Genomic DNA, 23,921 nt, shown 5'->3' with positions numbered 1-23,921 from the left:
TTTTTCTGGTTTGATGATTGTGTTCTGTGCACTTGTGAAGACTTGAGGACCCATCTGGTACCAAAAAAACTGGTGCGCGTAACACCTTGATAGAATCGTTGAGCACAGTCGAAACTAGCATTGACTTGGAGGAGAAAGTGTTGGAGCAAATCGGAAACTGGAGTCGTCGTTTGAAAGTGTTGGAGCAAACTGGAAACTAGCGTTGAGTTCGAATAGTTGAGAAGACGAAGATCGAATTTGTTTGGGGTTATTGCTTCAAATCGACGACAATATCATATTTGTTGAAATTTAAAAGCTCAAAATCAATTACGAGGTAAGCCTCTATTTATACTTGAGAAAATGTTTTGACCAAATATATGAGCATAATTTACGCTAGTTTGGATGTAGGTTGTTTAAAGTTTCAGTAGAGACTTCAAAAGGCCTCCTGGGTGTAGCATTTATATTCAGTAATAGGTTCATAGATTATTTTGTTTCAGACTCCACGATTTACTAATGTTGCATAGTCTAGTTGATATTTGTGGAAAATTTGAAGATCAAAATCACTTATGAGGTAATTGATATCTTGTATTTGTTAATTTTGGTATCCTGGAGGAAATGTTTTGACCAAATATATGGGCATAATTTACGCTATTTTGAATTAGGTTGTTTAAGGTTTCACTAGAGACTCCAAAATGAATCTTAGGTGTAGCACTTGTATTCACTAATAGTTGAAATTTTTCGTTTCAGACTTCATTATTTACTAACATTTGATAGTGTATTTGATATTTGTTGAAAATTTGAAGATCAAAATCACTTACGAGGTAACTGATATCCAATATTTGTTAATTATAGCATACTAGAGGAAAATATTTGACCAAGTATCTGGGCATAATTTACGCTAGTTTGGATGTGGGTTGTTTAAGGTGTCACTAGAGACTCCAAAAGTATTCTTAGATAAAGCATGTGTATTCACTAATGATTCATAGAATATTTCGTTTCAGACCCCATTAGTACTAAAGTTTCGATAGTATATTTGACATTTGTTGAAAATTTGATATTTCTATGTTTATATTTTGCATATAGTATTGTGATATTTGAAAGCTCTTTGAATGTATGTGGCAATATTATTATGATGGTAATATGATTTTCAGGGTTAAATTGCAAGAATTGTGAAATGGAGTCTGAAGCACAGGTGACACCGGAAGTTAGTGTGGAGTTCAAACCAAAACTAGGACTTGAATTTGATTCCCTTGAGGATGCATTGAAGATGTATAATCTGTATGCACTAAAAGCAGGATTTGGTGTTCGTTGTTCTACAACCAAAACGTCAAGTGTGACGGGGGAGATAATAAGGAAAGAATTTGTATGTTGTAAACAAGGGACAACCAATATTACGGGTAAGAAAAGAAGACGAGGATGGGTTCGAACTGGTTGCTTGGCTAAACTTGCTGTTTTGTTGCCATCTTTGAAGAACAAGTACATTGTTGTAGCCTTCAAGGAGGAACACAACCATGAAATGACAACATACGACCAAGTCCATTTGTTGAGATGCCACCGTAAAGTTACTGAGTCTGCAAAGGTATATAATGCATATCTTTCAAAAGTTAATATCCCGGTACATCAACAATTAAGCATTCTTGAGGTGCAAGCAGGCGGAATGGAAAATATTGGGTTTTTAAGGAAAGATGTCTATAATTACCAAAGAGACATGCGAGCAAAGGTGACTGGTCATGACGCAGATCTTCTTAATGAGCATTTTTTGCGTGAACAAGAAAAAAATGCATCATTCTATTTCAAGATAGAGGTAGATTCAGAAGGACGAATGGGTAATGTATTTTGGGCAGATGCAAGGTCAAGACGAGCTTATGGGAGTTTCGGAGATGTGGTGGTATTTGATACGACTTTCAACACCAACCGTTATGGCATGGTGTTTGCGCCTTTAATAGGTGTTAATAATCATCGTCAGACAATATTGTTTGGTTGTGCTTTCTTAACCAGTGAAAGCACAGAAGCATTTATTTGGTTGTTTGAGGAATTTAAGAAAGCCATGCCATGTGGGGCACCGAAAATGATCATTACTGATCAAGATGCAGCCATTGCAAAGGCAATTGCAGTAAGTCTCCCTACAACATTCCACAGATATTGCATATGGCATATAATGAATAAGTTGACCGAGAAAACCGGCATAGGAGAATGTTTTTTAGAGCTGTGCAATTGCATATGGGATATGGACACCAAAGAAGAATTTGATGCGAAATGGGAAGAAGTTATCACAAACAATGGGCTGAAAGAGCATACGTGGCTGACCTCAATTCATGCCTTGCGGGAGAATTGGGTTCCGTCATATGTAAAACATGTGTTTTCGGCTGGGATGTCAAGTAGTCAACGGGCCGAAAGCTGTCATTCGTTTTTCAAACAATATATTAACAAGAACAACACGTTGATGGAATTTATAGTACGTTTTGAAAGAGCTCTTGCTTCACAGAGGCACAAGGAATTATTGGCTGATCATGTTGATCAGAACGAAAAACCTCCAACTCCATTTCTCACACCAATGCAGCTTCAAATGGGAGGCATTTACACAAGGGGAATTCTTGACATCTTTGAGCGTGAGGACTTCGAAAGCCTTTTATGCTTCTTTGAAGTTATAAAGGAAGATGACACTCTTTGTACATACAAAGTTATTGAGAGGGTACAGCCGGGGGTTACAAGGACAAATGAGATTGTGCATGAAAAAGATATTGATCAAGCTTTTTGCAGCTGTCGTGGATTCGAATTTCGTGGTATTCCGTGCCGACACATCATATCATTTTTAAGAATGAAACAGGTTGCGTATTTGCCAGAGAAGTATATATTAAAAAGATGGATGAAAAGTGCGAAGGCTGGTGTAGTTTTCGATAAGGATGGCAAAGAAGTTAAAGATAACGTTGATGGTTGTATTTTGGTTAAGAGATCAACATTGTGCAAAGTTGCAGCCGATTTGATTGATTCGGCGTTGTTGTATGATAAAGGTTCTGAGTTGCTGCAAAAAACGTTTAACGACATTCGTGGGAAGCTTATTAGCTTAGTGTCATCAAGAGCTCCTCTTGAAGAAGCCAATAACGAGGGGGAAACTAGTTCTGTCCAAGTGAGAATAAAAGATCCAAACCGAGTAAAATCAAAAGGTCGTCCGAAAAGAGTTAAAGGACAACGTGAGAAGGCTGCGGGACGACATAAACGTCGGTGCACTGGGTGCAGGAAGAGTGATCATGATAGAAGGAGATGTCCAAGACTTGGGATCCCGTAAGCAAAGATATCGTCTATTTTAGTTGAAGATATTTTCTTTTAACAATTTGTCATTATGTATGAATTTTTGTTGTGCACTGGTTGCAGGTCTTCATCTCCTGAAGCAGACATTGGTGCTCCAGTTACTGAGAATATGCAGCCCACTCAAAGGACGCAGAACAATGAAAGTACTCAGCTTTCTATGGCAGAGGCATTTATGCAGGAGTTTGATTTAATGCATGGACCCGAAGTTTGAGTATCTAGTGAGTCTTATTGCGTCTAAAGATACCTTTATGAGTACCTTGTGATACTTATATGCACTGACAGAGTTTGAGTACCTACTGGTACTTATTGGTACCTGTTTGCTTTGGTTTTCAATGTGCGTCAAGCGTTTGAAACACTCTTGTATTTCGTACTACTCGCATAATCTTGAAGGTTTTTTTTTCTTTGTTGACAATCAGCGATAATGATACTAAAGATTAACTCGACATATAAATTTATGTAGGAAACTGATAGCACACAAAGGAAGACTTGAAAACGCGTAGGAAACTGAAACAGCAAGTTCTGGGCGACCGGTCGCGGATACCTTGCGACCGGTCGCGGATACCTTAGTGACACCTTGCGGATACCTTACGACCGGTCGCGGATACCTTGCGACCGGTCGCTTTGGCACAGAGTCAAAAACCAATTCAGACTTTGCAATCTGCCGGAAACCGACCGGTCGCCCATAACCTGCGACCGGTCGCTGGTCTTTATTTTTGTATCTTTTAATTGAGCCATTTTTCTCAACATGTGGAAGCCAAGCCATAATGCTTCAGTAAACTCCAGTTGTTGATATGATGAATCGTACACAAATCTAATTTGGAATCGTACACAAATATTTCACAAGTGGTTAAATCTAAAGCGAGTGTCACCCAGTGCTTCTGCCTTACACAATTGTAAGGCAGAAAAACCTTCTTAACAGACATCCAAGGTTTACTCCACTTATGCAGCTCGCCGTTAACCATTTTCACTAGAGCTCTACTATGGGGCCTGTCGTCCTTTCCCCCATAAAGCCGCATATGCTTCAAATCTATTGCAGCATACTTCTACATAGCACCATATCAGTTATGCATCAATTTAGATACCAATTGAACCAAGTCATCATGCTTAATTATGAAAGAGTTATACCTGAAACAGAGTATCGACTATCGTCCAGTCCGAACCCACTAAATTTGGATACCTCTTCTGCCGCTCTCGTACCAGATACAATCCCATGTCAATGTTCTACACCAAAAGTGTTGTTTTCAATATTAACCTAATAAATGAACCATTATGGTGGAGTAATGGAGATCTCTATACTTACTGTGTCATCCAACCATCCATTCATGCTCAGAAGGCGAACAAAGAAGTCATGTGAAGCGTCTACACCTTCTTCTCCACATAATCTCACATGCGAACTGCAATTGTCAACAAATATTGCAATCAAATCAGATTCGCCAAGTTCGATAGGAGAAAAGGCAATCGGACTCACCAACAGGTCAATAAGTTGTCATAATACAATCTTTGAAATTCATTAAAGGCTAAAACCGGGATAACTTACTCCTTTTCTTGGCCCCATTCCCACAAGAATTTCGCCATCTTTAGAAGGGAATCATGAGGAATTGGCCTCAGGGGGTCAAAAGTAAAACCAACTGTGTCATCCTCAATATTGGGAAACTCCTGCCCTTGCCATGGAGTTTCTCTTAGCACAGACCTTGGCCTCTTCATGGCAGGCTGAACAGTCGTACCTCGTCCTCGAACCTTCTTCTTTTGGACAACAGTTACACCATCATCAACATCATTCTTATCTTCATCTGCTTCATCATCTTCAATTGAGATTTTCCTCTTTCGACAAGGGTTTTGAAGAAATGTAACTAGGGTCCGACAAACCAATGCATGGTCATCCCAGTTTATCTCAGGGGGTATGTATTCCAGCTCTCCCTTATCATTTACAACAACATTTTCAGGCTGATGACCGTGACCCTTATTTCCACCTATAGAATCATCTTTTTCCATTGGGGTCACCTTTACAAAAGATGGCAGAACCACATTGCCACCTCCATCGCCTATAATTTTTCTCAATGCAACCAACTCTAACCTCATGACTTCCATTCCATGAGCAGTAGAGTCCTTGAAATGTACAAATTTCTCCCACTGCTCACTTTTCTCGTGATGCAATAATGCAATCTCATCCCTCAACTGCTGCACAACATGGTTTACTTCAGCAAGGTCCTTACTTAATTGAGGACCAATATTAGGTGCATCACCTTCAGGAAAATCTGATCCCCAACTCCAGTAATTTTGCTGCATCTCTCGTAGACTTGGTCGCAGCAGGCGCAACGAAAGAGGCTGTCACAAAAACATAGTTAACATGTTATGTACAATACACATAACAACATCACTCATCAAATAAAGATATTATTTGGTGAATACCTCTTTGCTCTGAAAAATGTACGCGTTCAGCTTTCTAAACTCGGGGGTTTTATCTGTAGATTCCCACCAGCAAATCCGAGGCATTAATTCAGCTTCATCCTTCCGCTTACAATATCTCAGGGGAGCCATTTCCAATTCAGGAATTACTTCATAAGCCCAAACCTACACCAAATCATTTCCTGAGTCAATACTTATTTATGAACATAACTTTACAAAACATAAATTATTAACTAAACAATACCTGGAAAGCAAAACTCAATCCCTTTATACTCCACGCTGGTCTGTTAATTCTTATACGCTTCTCGTTCTCCACCTTTTTCTTCCTTTTTTTCACGGCCCTTTTCACCTCCTCTTTTCCCTTGCTCTGTCCTTTTCCTTTCTCATGATCCTTCTCATCAATGTCTTTTTTCCCAGGAGCAAACAACAAAGAATCCTGTAGGTACTCAAATGATATAGAACCCCATGGAAAGTTGTTGAATTCCTCCATATTATGTACTAAGTGTACATAGTCTTCATTGATCCTAACAATGGGGGCTTTCCCCAATATCACAAACTCTACAAAGTAAAGCATTCCCAATTTGAAGCAGTCTTCACTTCCCCTTTTGGAGTTTAAGAATGCTTTTTCTATGTCGTGTAAGGTTATGTGATTCTTGTTGGTGAAATGACGATTAAGCAGCTGATGCACACCACCATCTGCACTAGGTATGGAAGGCTCTACTCCAAATTTCAACCCACTAATTAGACAGAAGTCTTTTGCAGTGAACTGCACCACTTTGGACCCTATTGCATAACTAAGCCCGTGCATGTCCTTGACACCGAGTCCAGCGACGCGGCGAAGGGCCAGACCATGCACGAGTTGACCACTAAATTGAATTTTATCTACGTCCATCAAGTGCCCAAAGCATGACCCTCTAAATCTTCTCCTGTGTTCTTCATTGAACTGCAACATAAAATTAGAAAGTACAGTACTCGGCACACACAAATTATTTACCCTCGCTGAATACACCTCTGATTCCGGACAACAAAGTTCGAACCCATATTCCATTTTATACCTGCAACATACAACATGTACCCAAGTTAACATACAAAGTTCAACACGTTCAGATACAAAATCTGAAAGTCATATCTATACTACTCACTATCTCAGATCCCCTATTCAAATGAGAAAAACAAAGCTCTAGCATCTGGTGTAAAAGTAGACATAAATATTAAATATCTAATATATAAACATTGAGATACAGAATCTGGTATCCAAATCCATACTAGTCACGTATTAGAAACACACAAAAATGATACCCATATCCATACTATTTGCACTTTTATCAACACCTTCAGATACAAAATCGGATACCCAAATTTATATTTCTTACCTATTATCAAGATAGAAAAATGATACACATTCAAATTTAGAATATGATACCCAAATCTGTACTACTCAGTTATTGGCAAGATACATAAATGATACCCAAATCCATACTCAGCTATTCGCAAGATACAAAACTGATACCCATATCCGTGCTACTCAGTTATTGGCAAGATACAAAAATCATGCCCATATACATACTACTCGCATACTATCAACACATTTGGATACAGAATCGGCTACCCATATCCATACAGAATCTGGTATCCAAATCCATACTAGTCACGTATTAGAAACACACAAAAATGATACCCATATCCATACTATTTGCACTTTTATCAACACCTTCAGATACAAAATCGGATACCCAAATTTATATTTCTTACCTATTATCAAGATAGAAAAACTTACCCAAATCTATACTACTCAGTTATTGGCAAGATACATAAATGATACCCAAATCCATACTCAGCTATTCGCAAGATACAAAACTGATACCCATATCCATGCTACTCACTTATTGGCAAGATACAAAAATCATGCCCATATACATACTACTCGCATACTATCAACACATTTGGATACAGAATCGGCTACCCATATCCATACAGAATCTGGTATCCAAATCCATACTAGTCACGTATTAGAAACACACAAAAATGATACCCACATCCATACTATTTGCACTTTTATCAACACCTTCAGATACAAAATCGGATACCCAAATTTATATTTCTTACCTATTATCAAAATAGAAAAATGATACACATTCAAATTCAGAATATGATGCCCATATCTATACTACTCAGTTATTGGAAAGATACATAAATGATACCCAAATCCATACTCAGCTATTCGCAAGATACAAAACTGATACCCATATCCGTACCGTACTACTCACCTATTTGCAAGATACAAAAATCATACCCATATACATACTACTCGCATACAATCAACACATTTGGATACAGAATCGGCTACCCATATCCATAATAATCAAAATATGATCAACACATACCAACAGAACTGGCTGATGCTTCTTTAAAATATCAAAACTCGATTTGGGAGAAGTTCAGAAATGCAGATTTTGCACATACCGTTGATGATTCTTAGGCAACACTCGATTACGGAGAAGGAGGGAAGGAATGCGCGACTGGAAAGGGTTTTGATATCAGATGCAACACTCGATCATGAAGAAGTTTAGAAATGGGTCTTGAGATGAGAAGTTCAGAAATGGGTGAGAAGTTGATATTTTCCACAAATGAAAACCTCTTTTTTCTTTAATCTGGTTTTTGGGTGAAGTTATGACTTTTGGGTATTTGTTGTCAGATTTTGGGGTTTGCAGATTTTGGGGTTTGCACTGATAATTCATAAATTAATTAAATGGTGCAAGGAATTATAAAAAAAAAAAAGGCGCGCGCGGCAAAAGAGAAACCACATTGCACCCGATTCTACTGTGAGCTTGTTTTTTCTATCCAACCGTTGAGATCACTTCAATGGCTGAGATAGAGCCCCAAATAGAGGTTCGCAAAAAGATGTTCCCACCTGAGCCGCTGGCATAGTTAGTTTAGCTTCTATTAGTTTTAGGCCCATGTTTCTATTTAGGCCCATGTCACCGACTTGGATGCGTTCGGTAACAGACCCAATCCAAGTCTCGAAACCTCCAAATCCAAAATTCACCAAAAAATCATCCTAATTCCAAAAAATTCACCAAAAAAATATTACAAACTCTCTGTAACATCCACTTTCATTCTATGATCTGAAATTCACAATTTGACAAAAATTGAAAATTGAAAACTGAAATCAGTTACCAAACAATTTTTGTTTAGTTTTCTCTTTTCACTTTTTTTGAAAACTGAAATGAGTTACCAAACAAGTTTTCAATTTTTAATTTTAAAAAAATGAAAAATGAAAACTAGAAATTGAAAACTAAAAATGAAAATCTGAAAACTGAGATGGTTATCAAACGGACCCTAAAAATATCAAGACAAATATTTCAACTTTAGCTGTTAGTTTTCATTTTTTGTGCTAGAATATAGGGGGAAAAAGGGGAATGAAAATGAGAATGAGGGTGAAGATGGGAGATTGAGAGGGAAAATGAGAGAGGGGATGGGAGGAATGAGTAACAAATGTGAAAATAAAAAATAAAAACTGAAATCTATTTGAAATTGTTTTCACTTTCAAGTTTTTGTTTTAACTTCTGTTACTCCTCCCTCCCATCATTCCCTCTAATCATCTCTCTATATCTCATCCTCACAGCCACTCCTCTATACTCTAGCATAAAAAGTGAAAACAAAAAAATAAAATTGAAATAGTTATCAAACTAGCACTAAATTTTTATTGCATATTTCTATTTAGGGGTATAATTGTAAAATTAAACAAAGTTTGTTTTCAATTCATGCATGCACCAAACATGAGAAATGAAATAAAATGATATTTCATAGGTATTTTATCAACATTATCAAACATGGGACATAAAATTCAAGTTGATTCAAAAGCCTATGTTCTGTTCCTCTATAAAGATGATTTGAGAGATCCCACCAAAAACAAAGGGATAAATATATATTCATTTTCTAATTATTAAGAACTTTAAATACATGATTTCGTGATCATAAGTGGAGCTTTGTCATGACAAATCAACTTCTTTATTGCCGGCCGAAGAGGCAACATAAAACAATGGGGTCATATCCTAGAGCTATAAAATCTGGTCACTAATTTCATGTTAGATCTGCTAAAATAAATAAATAAAATATCATGTTAGATCCTCTCAGTTATATATTAACCAATCTAGTTATAAATTACAAAATAACACTCGTGGGTTGGATAACATGGATTGGATTACACATTTTTATGGTTTGGTCAAATATCCTAAGATCGAACCACAACTAAAACCTCTGCATCCAATATATCAAATCGCACTGACAATTATATCAAAGATCCTAGAGCTGGGTACTAGCTAGGTATTTCATATTTCGATGACAACCGACGCTGCATTTTTACTATTTTGGCAGAACTTTTTAAGTTTTTCTTTAATGCAAAGCGATAGTACGATATTGATGTAACGAGAGCACAAAAACAAGGGAAAATAGCTATAGGTCAAGATAATTAAGCGAGTAATTCTACACAATTTGGTCGTCGAGCTAACCAAGTAGTTTACCTTCTTCCGCTAAGGCAGTAAAAATGAACCAAGCCCAATGATAGTCTATCAAAATTGATTACGTACAAAAGGAGAGGTAATTAAAGATGCCAATATTGCTGGCTGGTTGGATCCTATAGCTAGCTGTTGCTTGAGAAAGACAGAAAACTAAAGCCCTCGTGGTAGAAATCTAAGACATGCTGTCGTGGGAGCCACGTCACACACACGGGAAGACGTTGTGATGACAAGAACTTCGTACCTCTTTTTACTTTAAACTAGATTTTTGTTTGTTTCTTTGTTTTGTTTTGTTTTCTGTTTTTAATGAATCGCTTCCATCAATCAAAAAGAGGAGGAGGAGGGCGCATCATGATCATAGGAAGAGGAGTAGGCTAAGTAGGCTCCTCCTCCATCCACATAATAAACTTGGCTATGGTCTACTATGACTATCCAATAGGCAACTGGATTGGTAACTCCTTGTTTTTTTAAAATTTTTTTAATAAATGAATATAGCTTTTCCATCTTTACGAATTTTTTCTTTTTCTTTTTCTTTTTCTGACTCATCATCGTACAATGATAGGTCTTATCCTCGTACAAATGATAGGTCTTGTAATTAACTGAATGTTAGAAGAATCACATTATCAAAAGTTAGTGAATTATCTTTTGTGTTAGGTATGATGAACTTTTATCACATCAATGTTTATTACAGTTTTTCAATGAACACATCGTCTACATAAGGCGGTACACTAATATACTCTTAAAAGGTAGAATCTTAATTAGAAACATTAGTGTGCCATCTTATGTGTGATACCTCAATGGAAAATAGAATTACAATGTACCACACTTACTGATTATGTAAACGATATACATTAGTCTCTCATAAACATATGAGTTTAGTCTACACCAATAAATTTTCCATGAATCTTGCTATAATGTGAAACTAGTGTGGCACAAATAGTTTTTATTTTATTTTTTGGGGTTTTGTAGAGAATGTGGTACCAACCGTTTTTTGAGCTTTTTTTAAAAAAAAATCCCTTTCATTTGATTAGTAAAGGTTGCTCATTATTCTCATATAATAAAAAGGTTGCTCATTATAAATCAAGAAACCCCACGTGCTTGAAGATTAATCTATGAGCGTCAAGCAAAAATTAAGTAGCACGCCACTAATAATTTAGTCAATACAAAAAATATAAGTGAATCTTAGATACATAATTGTACTTGTTTGTTCCACACATCCTTACATCCAAAAAAAAGTACACAAATTCTAGAGCTTTGTGTGTAATTAAACAAATAGATCTAAGAGATGATCAGCCCGAGCTAATTCTCCACCAACAATAATATATCCACTTGCACAGTGGGTCGAAAAAGGACACCACACACATGTGCCATCATTTTGTGTATACAAAAATATATAATTTTGGTACCGACGCCAACCAGACAATCTTGTTACATATGGTGCACATTTAATTTCAGCTGAGGTAGCTTAGGCCATGTCGTTTTCCTCTGTGTCACACTATCTCCTTGGTAGACCATACTTACACATATGCACCAAAAATTTGCATACGGTATGTAGCCTAGCAGATGTGACTCATGAGCACGATGGCTGTGTTTTCCTTTCTCTTACCAACACCGGAAGGCCACCGCTGAAGGTCGCGGTGAGCCCTGGAGAGAACCGTGGTACACGACCTAATTCATGTGCCACAGGATGAATACTGAACCGTCTGAGCAATGAAAGCGCCACGGTTTTCATCTCCATGAGAGCCATCTCTTTCCCCAAACAAACCCTAAGCCCCGGTTGGAAAACCGGGTACTTAAACGGGTCTTCTGTGAAGAAAACACTGTCCTTCAACCATCTCTCGGGCTTGAATTCCATGCAGTCGGATCCCCAAATATCCTGGATCCGACCCATTGCGTATGGATGGTAAGTAACCCTAGTCCCTTTCCTCACAAACGTGCCATCAGGCAAAACATCATCTTGTGCGCAAAACTTTGAGTCGAACTGTACAGGAGGGAAGAGCCTCATGCTCTCATAAATTGCTGCTTGTAAATAATGAAGCTCGTGCATTTGCTCAAAGTTCTTGAGGCCCTGGTTGGGTCCAAGAACCCTATCGGCCTCAACCCGAACTGCTGACGCAACGGTCGGGTGGGTGCCCATAAGCCAAAAGAAACTTGTCAAAGCAGACGCAACAGTGTCACGCCCTGCCAATAGAAAGCTTATTACAATGTCCCTCAGATACGTTTCGTCTTCCACACTTCTCATGAAACGTGACAAGAGATCTTTTTGTGTTGAAAACCCCGTTTCGCGCTTTCTAGCAATGACCTCTTTGGCCAAGAGGTCGATCATGTTAATAGATTCTTTTAATTGCTTCTCGCTCCCCAAATTAAATATTCTCTTGATCTTCCAAATCAAGGGAGACGCCGTCATGGCTCTCTTTGCGGACAGCTGCGAGGCCATGTCGAAGGCAACGGAGAATTTGGACAACGGCAGCGACAACTCTAGGCACATAGGATCCAACCCGAAAGAGAATTTGCATATGCTGTCGAACGAGAATCTCTTAAACACGTCTTGCAAATCGAGGACGCTTCCACCACCATCATCTGAAGAACTAAACGATGAAAGAAGAGGGATGAGACGGTGTTCGATCTCATGGCTGACAATCTCAAACGCGAAAGATCGAACGGAGTGCCTGTCGAGCTCGAGGCTGGCCATCTTTCTCTGAAACCTCCACGAGTGGCCATCCACGTTGAATATTCCCTGGCCAAGAAAGTCACCGAGGATGGTAGAGAAGGGCTTGCCTTTCGGGTAGTTTTCGAACCGAGTTTTGAGCATGTATTCGACGTTGTCAGGGTTGGCAGTGATGGTGTTTCTCAGAACATGTATGTGGATGGTTTTGGTCGGAGAGTCTCTAAGAAGATGCGCATACCAATCACAAAGGTTGTCGAATTTTAGAGACCAGCATGAGGTGACATAGGCGTGGCAAATTTCACAATTGCAGTACCAAAGCTTTGATCTGAGCATGAAAAAGCTGATAAAAAACAATACAAGAAAGCAAAGGAATTGCAAAACTTGTTCAAGCTCCATTGGAGATTGATAAAGATAAGAAGGAGGTGGAAGAGAAGAGAGATCATGAGAGCATGTTGCAGGGTCGTGTATATATATTTGTATTATTATATATGCGATTGTACGAGTTTTTTGTTTTTTTTGTTTAAATTTTTATCGGTTGGTACAGTGATTAATTTTTAGGTCAGTGGTTTTCTCTGTTTTTATATGTTTCCACTTGCAAACATAAATTATTGAATAATGTGGAAAGTGAGATAAAACAAGAACATGAAGAACCCGTGCGCCTAGAGGCATCTGCCATACAAACTTAATGAAAAATGTAGGCGTTCGCTCACATGGGTTTATTCTTATCTGTACGAAGTGGTCTGGGATCTTATGTTTAGTCTCTCTTGGAAGTTGGGTGGATATTTATTTGCACCCCTAGCTGGTCAAAAAACAACAGCAGCACCAGCTAAGTTATGGAGAAAGGACTAGTGTTTGGTATTGGTGCAACTATAACTCTGTTGTTACAGTCTCGATATTTTCCTAGAATTTTTTATATATTTTGTAATATTAAAAAAATACAGACAATGTATGTACTGTGTATTGTAGATTTATACCCGATACGAGTCAATCAGTTTCCCTATAAATTTATACTGAAACTAGACCAAGGTATTAGCAAGGTAGAAGGGTAAAGGGTGACGGGGAGAAAAGATGGGTGGAGCTGACAACCAAAAAGGGCGAGGGAGAAACCACAAGGTGTGGTGTGGTTCAATGGCAAACTGCCACCTCCAGCTGGCAAGCTATCCAGTGCCTCAATGGCAGGGGTTCGAAATCCGTTGGAAGCACTTTGTGGCCAGGGGCAAGCCGAACCCCAAGCGGGGATTAATCCCACCCTTTGGGTGTGGGGACACCTCGTGGTATTTACCCAAAATAAAAAAATAAAAAAAGGGCGAGGGAGAGAGAAAACATAGAGGAGGGGGTGGGGTTTGTGAGTTTTTCTATTTTTCCTTTTATTTAAGTATGTGGAAGATGTTGAGAATATTCTACATTGAAGGATGAAATTCTAATAGATTATTATAAATAAACCCAACCCTAGACATGTATTTATAAAAAAACCCACACACTATTTAAACATAGAAACACACCCAAAATCAACCCCAAAATCAACAATTGTATATTTTTTGGGTGTGTTTATAAATGGATTTTGAGTGTGTGTAATGATGGATTTTGGGTGTGTTTATAAAGTGTTTTGGGTGTTGGGTTTTTTTATAATTTCAGCCCCCATTTTGGGTGTTTTAGTGAAACTTCCCAAATTCTAATTCTAATATGATATCATAGTACATTATCCGCAAAGAAGACTCAAAAATCCTATGTGCTCTAACGTCACTCAATAAGAATAGTAAGTACACTTGTGTTTCCATCGGGGTAGAGCATTAGAATGAGCCTCCATACATATTCATATATATAAAAATAATATAATTGGAATTTTAGTTTGTTTGTTGTATGAAATTAAAGAGAAGTTTTGGCGTATGAGATTAATTGGTTATTTGGCTGTTGGGTTGGTCCAAAAGATAGTTAGGCTTTGTTTCTCCTTTATAGAGGAGTACAACTACCAACAAAGACCCCTATCATGCATGACACTTGAAAAAGTTCATTACAAACACTTTTATAAAAAGCAGCTTTATCAAGTTGAGTATACATTTTCTTAATTAAACTAGAAAATAGTAAGATTGCTTTATTATCCGATGAACTTGCCTGATTATTAAACTCAAGACCTACATGTTCTTTCCTTTTGTTTGGGAATAATATGTTGATTTTTTTTGTTTTTGTTTTATCACGCTCAGGATAACATGTGTTCATAAACTGAGGCACACCACAAGAAAAAATATCATAAAATCATTGGCCAAAATAATGTGTTAGGTGTGTTAGCGAGAGATATCCTATTCTATTAGGATATTATTTTATTTATTTCCTTTTATATAGATATTATGTAATTAGGATTCCACTTGTTTTCCCAGTTTGACCCTACTTAGGGTTTATAACCTTGTATTATAAATACCTCCTTTCGGAGAATGAAATATATCTGAAAATATTCTACAATATTGTTTGACTTGGCATCAGAGCCGACTTTTTGGTGACCTGTGTGTGTTGTGGCCACTCGTGTTCTACTGTGTGCCCTAATTTCTTTTAGGGTTCTTGTGTCTGTGCCTTTGTCGTGTTCCGCTGTGTGCTCTGTCGTGTTCGTGCGTCTACTGTATGCCTCTACTGTGTTCGTGCATCTGCTTCTACTGTGTTTGTGCCTCTGTTTTCTTCGTGCATCTGCCATATTTGTATCTGTGCTGTGTTCTGTTGTATACTCTACGTGATTTGTTGAGTTTCTGCTACAATCATGGGTGATAATTCCATTGTTGGTGCTGCTACTGCTTCTGCAAATTTGCGTGTTTCTGACTCTATTCCAGGTACTGGCTCCAATACTTGGATAATTGACACTGGTGCTTCTGATCATATGACTTATGATGCTAAATTTTTTGATGAGTTGTCTAGTAACACTCGTGACCCATACATAACTAGTGCTAATGGTTTACCCTCTCCAATTACTGGCGAGGGCACCATTTCTCTCACCCCAACTCTGTCATTGTCTCGTGCGTTATTAGTTCCCAATATCCATTGTAACTTGTTATCTGTTGGCCGCTTACTTGATACACTTAATGCTTCTGCTACTTTCTATCATACTCATTGCTCTTTTCAGGATCTCAAGACTCACGAGGTGATTGGGCATGGTAAACGGATAAGGGGGTTGTATTATTTGACATTACCTTCTGCACCAGTTTGTGATCGTGTCGTTAATACTGTTCAACGTTGCAGTGTCAAAGACAAACAACAAATTTGGTTATGGCATCGTCGCTTGGGACACCCGTCATTTGGCTACCTTAAGCGTCTGTTTCCATCTTTATTCCGCTCCTGTGATGAGTCTAGCTTCAAATGTGAGACTTGTGTAATGGCCAAGAGTCACCGTACTGTTTTTCCCTTAAGTAATAATAAAGCTGCTTTGCCTTTTGAGTTAGTCCATTCTGATGTATGGGGTCCTGCTCGTGTGACTTCTCATGGTTTCCGTTGGTTTGTTACGTTTATTGATGACTGCACTCGCTTAACATGGGTGTATTTGATGAAGAATAAACATGATGTTGCCTCTATTCTCCCTGATTTTTGTTCCATGGTGTCTACTCAGTTTCATGCTCATGTTAAAGTATTTCGGACCGATAATGGCGGTGAATATGTGAATCATACCTTGAACCAGTTCTTTCGTGATCAGGGTATCATTCACCAAACTACCACTCCATTCACTCCTCAACAGAATGGCGTGTCTGAAAGGAAGAATCGTCAGTTACTTGAAGTTGCCCGTTCTCTTATGTTGGATATGTCTGTTCCCCATCATCTTTGGGGACATGGTGTCTTGGCCGCGGCCTACTTGATTAACCGTACTCCTAGTCGGGTTCTTGATTTCAAGACTCCGCTTGATGTGTTGTGTGCCCATACTCCTTCGATTTCGGTCTTTAAGTTACCTCTGAAGGTGTTTAGGTGTGTTGCTTATGTTCATGTCTACTCCAATCAACGGAGTAAACTTGATCCTTGTGCTCTCCGTTGCGTCTTCATTGGCTATTCTACTACTCAGAATGGTTATAAGTGCTATCACCCGCCTACTCAGAAGGTACATGTTACTTTGGATGTCACATTTTATGAAGAAGTACCCTATTATGTTTCCCATTCCTCTTCAATTCAGGGGGAGAGGGGGAGTGAATTGAAGAGTTTCGGAGTAGAAAATGTGGAAGATATTGGACCTGAAGAAGGAATTTCTGGCGAACAGGAAGCAACCGGTCGCATAGAGGAAACGACCGGTCGCGAACGAATCTGCCTGGATATGACCGGTCGCATAGAAGTGAGCGATCGGTACCTAACGAATCTGCCTGAAAGCGACCGGTCGCACATAGGAAACGACCGGTCGCCTGCCTCGATGAGCGACGACAATGACGATACGAGTGAAGCGACCGGTCGCCAGGAATGTCACGACCGGTCACCCGGTGATATTTTGGAATTTTTCGAGCCTCTCTCAGAAGGACATAACAGTGATACTAGCGACTCTCGTACATATGAAATTGATACAGGACCCTCCTCTACCCTGCCACTGCCCCAATCAACTCGTAATAATGAGGTACTTTCTAGTGATGTGCCTACTTATTCATTGCCCCCATGCACTACCCGTGGGAAACCTAAAATACAATATTCTCCTGATATACATGCCAAGTCCAAATATCCCATTAACCATTATATGTCAACTCATCGTTTATCTAAATCATATGCATCATATTGGTGTCAATTATCTAGTGTATGTGTGCCAACTAAGTTGCAGGATGCTCTATCTAATCAAAACTGGGTAGATGCAATGCATATTGAGATGGAAGCTTTGAACAAGAATGCCACTTGGGAGTTAGTTCCTTTACCAAAAGGAAAAAAGGCAGTTGGGTGCAGATGGGTGTTTACTTTGAAGCATAAGGCTGATGGTTCTATTGACCGTTACAAGGCAAGATTGGTAGCAAAAGGGTATACTCAGACCTATGAAGTGGATTACAAGGAGACTTTTGCTCCAGTAGCCAAGCTCAACACTGTACGCGTACTCTTGTCCTTAGCTGCTAATCATGATTGGCCGCTGTTACAATATGATGTCAAGAATGCATTTCTCCATGGTGACCTCAAAGAAGAAATATACATGGATCCTCCATCAGGTATCCTTGTGACCTCTAAGGAGGGTATGGTGTGCAAGCTACGGAAATCATTGTATGGATTAAAGCAGTCTCCAAGAGCTTGGTTCGGGAGGTTTGCTGCAGCTATGAGGAAATCTGGGTATGTACAAAGTAACTCGGATCATACTTTGTTTCTGAAACGTCACAGAGGTAAATTGACAGCTTTAATAATTTATGTTGATGATATGATTGTAACTGGAGATGATCAGGTAGAAATACAGAGTCTTCAGAAATATCTTGCGTCTGAATTTGAGATGAAATCATTAGGTGACTTGAAATACTTTCTTGGGATTGAAGTTGCCAGATCTAAGCATGGTATTTTTCTGTCCCAAAGAAAGTATGTTTTGGACTTGCTTGCAGAAACTAGAATGTTGGATTGTAAACCTATTGATACTCTAAGTGAATAGAATCACAAGTTGGGGTTGTATCTTGATCAATCTCCTACTGATAAGGAGCGCTATCAAAGGCTTGTGGGAAAATTAATTTATTTGGCTCATACACGTCCTGATATTGCGTATGCAGTAAGTGTAGTGAGTCAGTTTATGCACTCACCTAGTGAAGATCATATGGGTGCCGTGACACGTATTTTGAAATACCTCAAAGGGATTCCTGGCAAGGGGTTAATGTTTTCCAAGTATAGTCATACAGATGTGGAAGGGTACACAGATGCTGATTGGGCTGGTTCAGCTACAGATAGGCACTCGACATCGGGGTATTTTATGTTTGTTGGTGGCAATCTTGTTACGTGGAGGAGCAAGAAACAAAAGGTGGTGTCTCGGTCTAGTGCTGAGGCCGAGTATCGAGGAATAGCCCATGGTGTATCTGAATTACTATGGTTAAGGAGATTGTTGAGAGACCTTGGTTTTGGGCCTAAGAAACCCATGGATTTATATTGTGACAATACGGCTGCGATTGCAATTGCTCATAACCCTGTACAACATGATCGTACAAAGTTGGATGCGAAGATTGTTTCCTTTCCGTTCATCCGTTCTGAGTACCAGTTAGCTGATGTTATTACAAAAGCTGTTTCTACAAGTATCTTTCTCAACTTGCTTGACAAGTTGGGTATGCGTGACGTCTTTGCTCCAACTTGAGGGAGAGTGTTAGCCAGAGATATCCTATTCTATTAGGATATTATTTTATTTATTTCCTTTTATATAGATTTTATGTAATTAGGATTCCACTTGTTTTCCCAGTTTGACCATACTAGGGTTTATAATCTTGTATTATAAATACCTCCTTTCGGAGAATGAAATACATCTGAAAATATTCTACAATATTGTTTGACTAGGTGACGTTCATGGTGTATGTCTGCAGCACCCCAAGGTGGATTTGTTTTATAACAAATGAACAATCAGGGACAATAATGCATATTTCTATTGAACTAAGAATACCCAAAATAAAACTCTCGTAATAATGCAAATGTGAGTTAGACAAATTCTCCCAATTCTCCAAATAACGGATACAAATTTAATTAATTCATTATAAAACATAATTGTTCCCGACAAATGAATTTTTCGTATTTTGAAAACAAAAATGCTAGTCATATTACATTTGTATACTACATTGTGTATCACCTCTTTAATAGAAGTGGTACACAATGTGGTATGCCTAGCATTGCTTGTGTGATAACTTGATGATGTACTGTTTAATGTAAAACATATCCAAGTTGTCATTCATTCATGTTGAACTTTCATTTGGAAAATTGTTTGCTCAATATTATATTTATAGCATAAAATATCATATGCATGACTAAACTCTAAAGAAAATGTACATTAAAAAAAAAGTGGCAACAGTCACCATTATTTGGTGACTAAAGCCTTTAGTAACCCCCACATTAGTCACCAAATGTCACCAAATAATGGTGACTGTTGCCACCTTTTTTTGTAGTGTGTCATGTACTGATCACAATCGTTTCTTAATTAATAAAAGCATTTTTATTTTTGGATTAAGGAAACCGTTTCTTCATTGAACTAATCTTCCTGAAACTTACTATTTAAAGCTGAAAAAAACCATTGAAAATATATTAAAGACTAAACATCATACTCGTTAAGCATAGAAAGAATTGAAGAAACAGATTTAACATATATCTGTGCCGGCACTGCCACTGCCAATATCATCAATTAATATATCTGTGCATTGTGTGTGTCTGTTTCATGTATCACTTTCATGCGTGAGGTAAAACAACTCATATTCGAATAGAAGAAAGCTATGCCAGTCAAGTTTAGATAAGATCATTAATTGTTGAGATTGTGACCAGTGACCATAAATTTATTTCAAAATTTTAGCCGCTAACGCAACACTTAAGTAATTTAAAATAGTATCGTTATCTTACTTGTTAGAAATAAATGACATCGAAACTGAACTTAGACATAACAAATAAACTATGGTCACATAAGTTAGAGATGTACCATTATTCATGTAATGCTAACTCAGACAACCACTTCGACCTTTTTTTTAAACGAGAACATGAAGCTGATGAAGCTGAAAGTAACTTGGAAGCTAAAAGATATTGATTTTATTAAACTTGTGGTGGGCTTAAATCTTGAAAAATAATGGAGATGGGGCTCATGATGTATGAAGAAAAGGACTAAGCAGCACACCTACAAAACCAGAAAGAAACAGGAAGCTGCAGAATGATCATAAGTAATGTGATTGGACAAGACACAAATATATATTTATAGTAGCAACAAGCAAGCAGCAAGTAGTACACAAAACAAAAACAAACACGGCTATAGGTGTCACTAGTTTCTTGAAGCTTAAATATGGCAGTAGCTTGATAGAGTTAAAGAAATGATAGCCCAATTGGATGATTAAAACTATCCAAATTCCAGAGTCCCAGGGGATTAAGTAAGAGGGGTCCCAATGATAATCCCATTTGCACTTCACTCATTACCGGACAATAATGATCACTATATGTGATAAGAGACTCTAACACGGCTCTCCTGGAATCTAAAACATTATCTAAGCTATTTATTTATTTTTAAATAAAATAAATGATGAATGAGAATCGAATCAACGACCCTTTTTAGTTGATTAGCTTTCTCGTTTTTTTAGTATAATTAAATTTTTTAAAGTGAAACTCGCCTAGTAAATAATTTCTTATGTATAAATAAACGCAAGAAACCTATTACCTATAAGTAAAGAGTCTGGTGATTTCCCCACTCCAATTTTGTCCACTTACACTCCATTTTATAACTGAAAAAGAAGTGTAAGTGGTCAAAATGGGAGTGGGGAAATCATTACCCTAAGTAAACTTGCCTAGACAATGTGCAATTGCAAAAGTTCAATGATGGGCTAAATGTAGCCATATGTACGTATCAACTCTTGGTAATTAAACCAAAGACTTTTATATCCCCATTACCACCAAACCTAAATGTGAAATGTCCACGTGGACCATATCTATATGTGGTACCACCTTGTCCATTGTCCCAATACCATATATACATTTGGTTTCACTCTCAACCACTAGCTTTAAGACTTAGGGTCAAACTATGATCATTGCTTTGGGGACCAAGACTCGCCTCACAATAACAAAAGTGGTCTTGGATTTTTTCCCCAATGTAGAAGGTTCGAGCACTTACTTATGTTGCAGAAGGTGTAAGTGGAGAAGATCAAATAAAAACAGTGTCTTAAACTGATTGGCCAATTGAATTTTGAGCACAAGCGCATTATATATCAAACATCTTATTTCTCCTTATTAAAACCTCCACAGATTCAAAGTTGGTAAATTAAGTTTTAGTCAAGTTGCTTAGCCTTCTTTTTCATCATCATTTTTATGTTGAAGGAGCAAATCAACTTTCATGTTTTTGGTTTATCCACAAGATAGTCAAAGTTGAGTGTATACAATATTAATTAACGTAAGAAAGTTTAGCACGTGCGCATACAATATTGTAGCTAGTCATCCTTTAGGGTCCATTCGATAATCATTTCAGTTTGAGATTTTCTATTTAAACCCCGAATTTCTCTTAGTTCACCCCAATACTTAAATAATTAAGCTGTAAGTTTTATTATTGTGTAAAAAGACAAAAAAGGTCATCCAACTTAATACTTAACCCTAATACATCTATACACACACCCCACACACCCCACCACTCTTCAACACAAGGAGACCATGAAGGTAAGTATTTGAGTTTCCTCATAGTGTATGCTGGGCAAAGGTTCTCAACACCTTTATATTTTGCTTATTTCTCATCAATGAAACCAGTATAACAGTAAATTTAGGCACTTTTTCTATACTCTTGAGAAGGTACCATCTTTCATTCAGTTATAAATCATATGTATGAGCTACGTCAATCATCATTAGCCCTTGAAATAATTTTTCAATTTAGATTCAGAAAACAAATTACTTTGAGTATAAAAGATTAATACATGCACGAATAAGAATGCTGCCACAACGAACCAATGCACTGCAAAACTCAAGGAAGAATAGGAAGCAACAACAATTTATATCAGTTTGAAACTTGAAGGGCTCATATTATTAAATATCTTTAGATTGTCTTTTGAAAATGTTGTTGACGTGTGTGATTTCTACAGGAGAATCAGCCACAGAACTCACCATCAGAACCATGGACATGTTGAGAATGATGAGTCTTGGGTTCCTGTAAGTGCTTCTCTTAATTCACATTGCTCCTTCCATGTTTAATTTTGATTTTATTTTTATTAGTCGCAATGCTAGCTCTTACTTTGCATTAATGTAAGTACTAGTTCGGATGTTTTAATTAGTGGTTAACATGTCTGTGTTTTGCTATCTTTGCTAGCTGACTGAGAAGGTTTATTCAAGTTTGCATGAAAGTACAAGAAAATTCAGATTCAGAGTGCCATACCCCATCTTTGCATACCCTTTCTATCTGGTGAGAAAACCCATCTTTTATTGAACATATGTAAACATGAATGGGCTAAGCTTGCGGACTTAAGAGTTAAATTGTATGTTTATGCACTTGAAAACAGACAATGAATAAGACTCTGAAATATCATCAAAAAATTAATTTAATACTTACTATTTCTCATGCTCAGAACGTATTTTCTCCTCTAAAGGTATCTTGTGGGGTTTAAATAGAAAATCTCTTTTATTTCTTATTTTTTTTCAGCTTGGGGTGTATTTAAGGGTAGTTTGGGAAGATAGTGGGGTTTACTTAGAAATTGTGAAAATTTAAATTAAAAGTTGGGGTGAACTTAGAACATGGGGTGAACTAAGAGAAATGTGGGGTTTAAATAGAAAATCTCTTTCAGTTTTCCGTTTTCATTTTCTAAAAACTGAAAACTTGTTTGGTAATTAATTTTAGTTTTCAAAACAAGTGAAAAGTGAAAACAGAACAAACGTTGTTTGTTCGATAATTGATTTTAATTTTCAGTTTTCAATTTTATGTGGAACTTTCAAGTGGAATTTTTTGGGGGTTAAATTGTGAATTTGAGATCATAGAATGAAAGTGTATGTTACGAAGAGTTCGTAGTATTTTTCAGTGAATTATTTGGAATTAGAATGATTTTTTTGGGGGTGAATTTTGTATATGGAGGTTATGAGGCTTGGACTGGGTCTATGGCTAAACACAGGAATCAAGCGGCCGAGCCCAAGTCGGGAGGTCCAAAAGACCGAGTTTTGTTAGCTGGAGTGCATTTCATATGTGGTGATGTAAAATTAGTGAATGAAAAAATGAACGCAAAAAAAAAAAACGAAAACTGAAAACACTTTCAAGTTGTTTTAAAAAATAAGGGTGATTTTGAAAACTAGATTTCACTTTTCTGAAAATTAAAAACAAAATTTTTACCAAATTTTTTTTCAAAAAACATAAAATAAAAACCATAAACTGAAAATAAAATGATTATCAAACAACTGCTTAATTACTTGTGATGAAGGCTAAAAAATAATTATTTGTTTTTACAAAA

The 23,921-nt window shown here is 37.5% G+C and overlaps 3 protein-coding genes and 1 pseudogene across 3 annotated transcripts; 2 read left to right on the top strand and 2 right to left on the bottom strand.

Annotated features, from left to right (window-relative positions):
* The first annotated feature begins 1,246 nt into the window (after positions 1-1,246).
* Positions 1,247-2,267, top strand: LOC148293306 (protein FAR1-RELATED SEQUENCE 5-like). The gene is made up of 2 exons (XM_088244669.1): positions 1,247-2,092; positions 2,184-2,267. Exons 1-2 carry the CDS (start codon positions 1,247-1,249, stop codon positions 2,265-2,267), a joined length of 930 nt encoding a protein of 309 aa, XP_088100795.1.
* A 155-nt stretch (positions 2,268-2,422) lies between these two features.
* LOC148293305 (protein FAR1-RELATED SEQUENCE 5-like) lies at positions 2,423-3,499 on the top strand. The gene is made up of 2 exons (XM_088244668.1): positions 2,423-3,261; positions 3,352-3,499. The coding sequence occupies exons 1-2, from the start codon at positions 2,423-2,425 to the stop codon at positions 3,497-3,499; spliced, it is 987 nt and encodes a 328-aa protein (XP_088100794.1).
* Positions 3,347-6,976, bottom strand: LOC148293304 (uncharacterized). Its single transcript, XM_088244667.1, has 6 exons — positions 5,939-6,976; positions 5,698-5,859; positions 4,826-5,613; positions 4,589-4,682; positions 4,414-4,509; positions 3,347-4,331 (listed from the first exon to the last, which is right to left on the bottom strand). Exons 1-6 carry the CDS (start codon positions 6,779-6,781, stop codon positions 4,029-4,031), a joined length of 2,286 nt encoding a protein of 761 aa, XP_088100793.1. The 5' UTR covers positions 6,782-6,976; the 3' UTR covers positions 3,347-4,028.
* Positions 6,977-11,336: 4,360 nt separating this feature from the next.
* LOC110753516 (cytochrome P450 94C1 pseudogene) lies at positions 11,337-13,464 on the bottom strand (annotated as a pseudogene).
* Between the last annotated feature and the right edge of the window lie 10,457 nt (positions 13,465-23,921).

Source organism: Prunus avium, chromosome 7 (genome assembly GCF_965620075.1).
Source record: "Prunus avium chromosome 7, drPruAviu1.hap1.1, whole genome shotgun sequence".
Taxonomy (NCBI): Eukaryota; Viridiplantae; Streptophyta; class Magnoliopsida; order Rosales; family Rosaceae; genus Prunus; species Prunus avium.
Note: the sequence above shows the minus strand (reverse complement) of the source record. Positions and strands in the feature narration are given on the sequence as shown.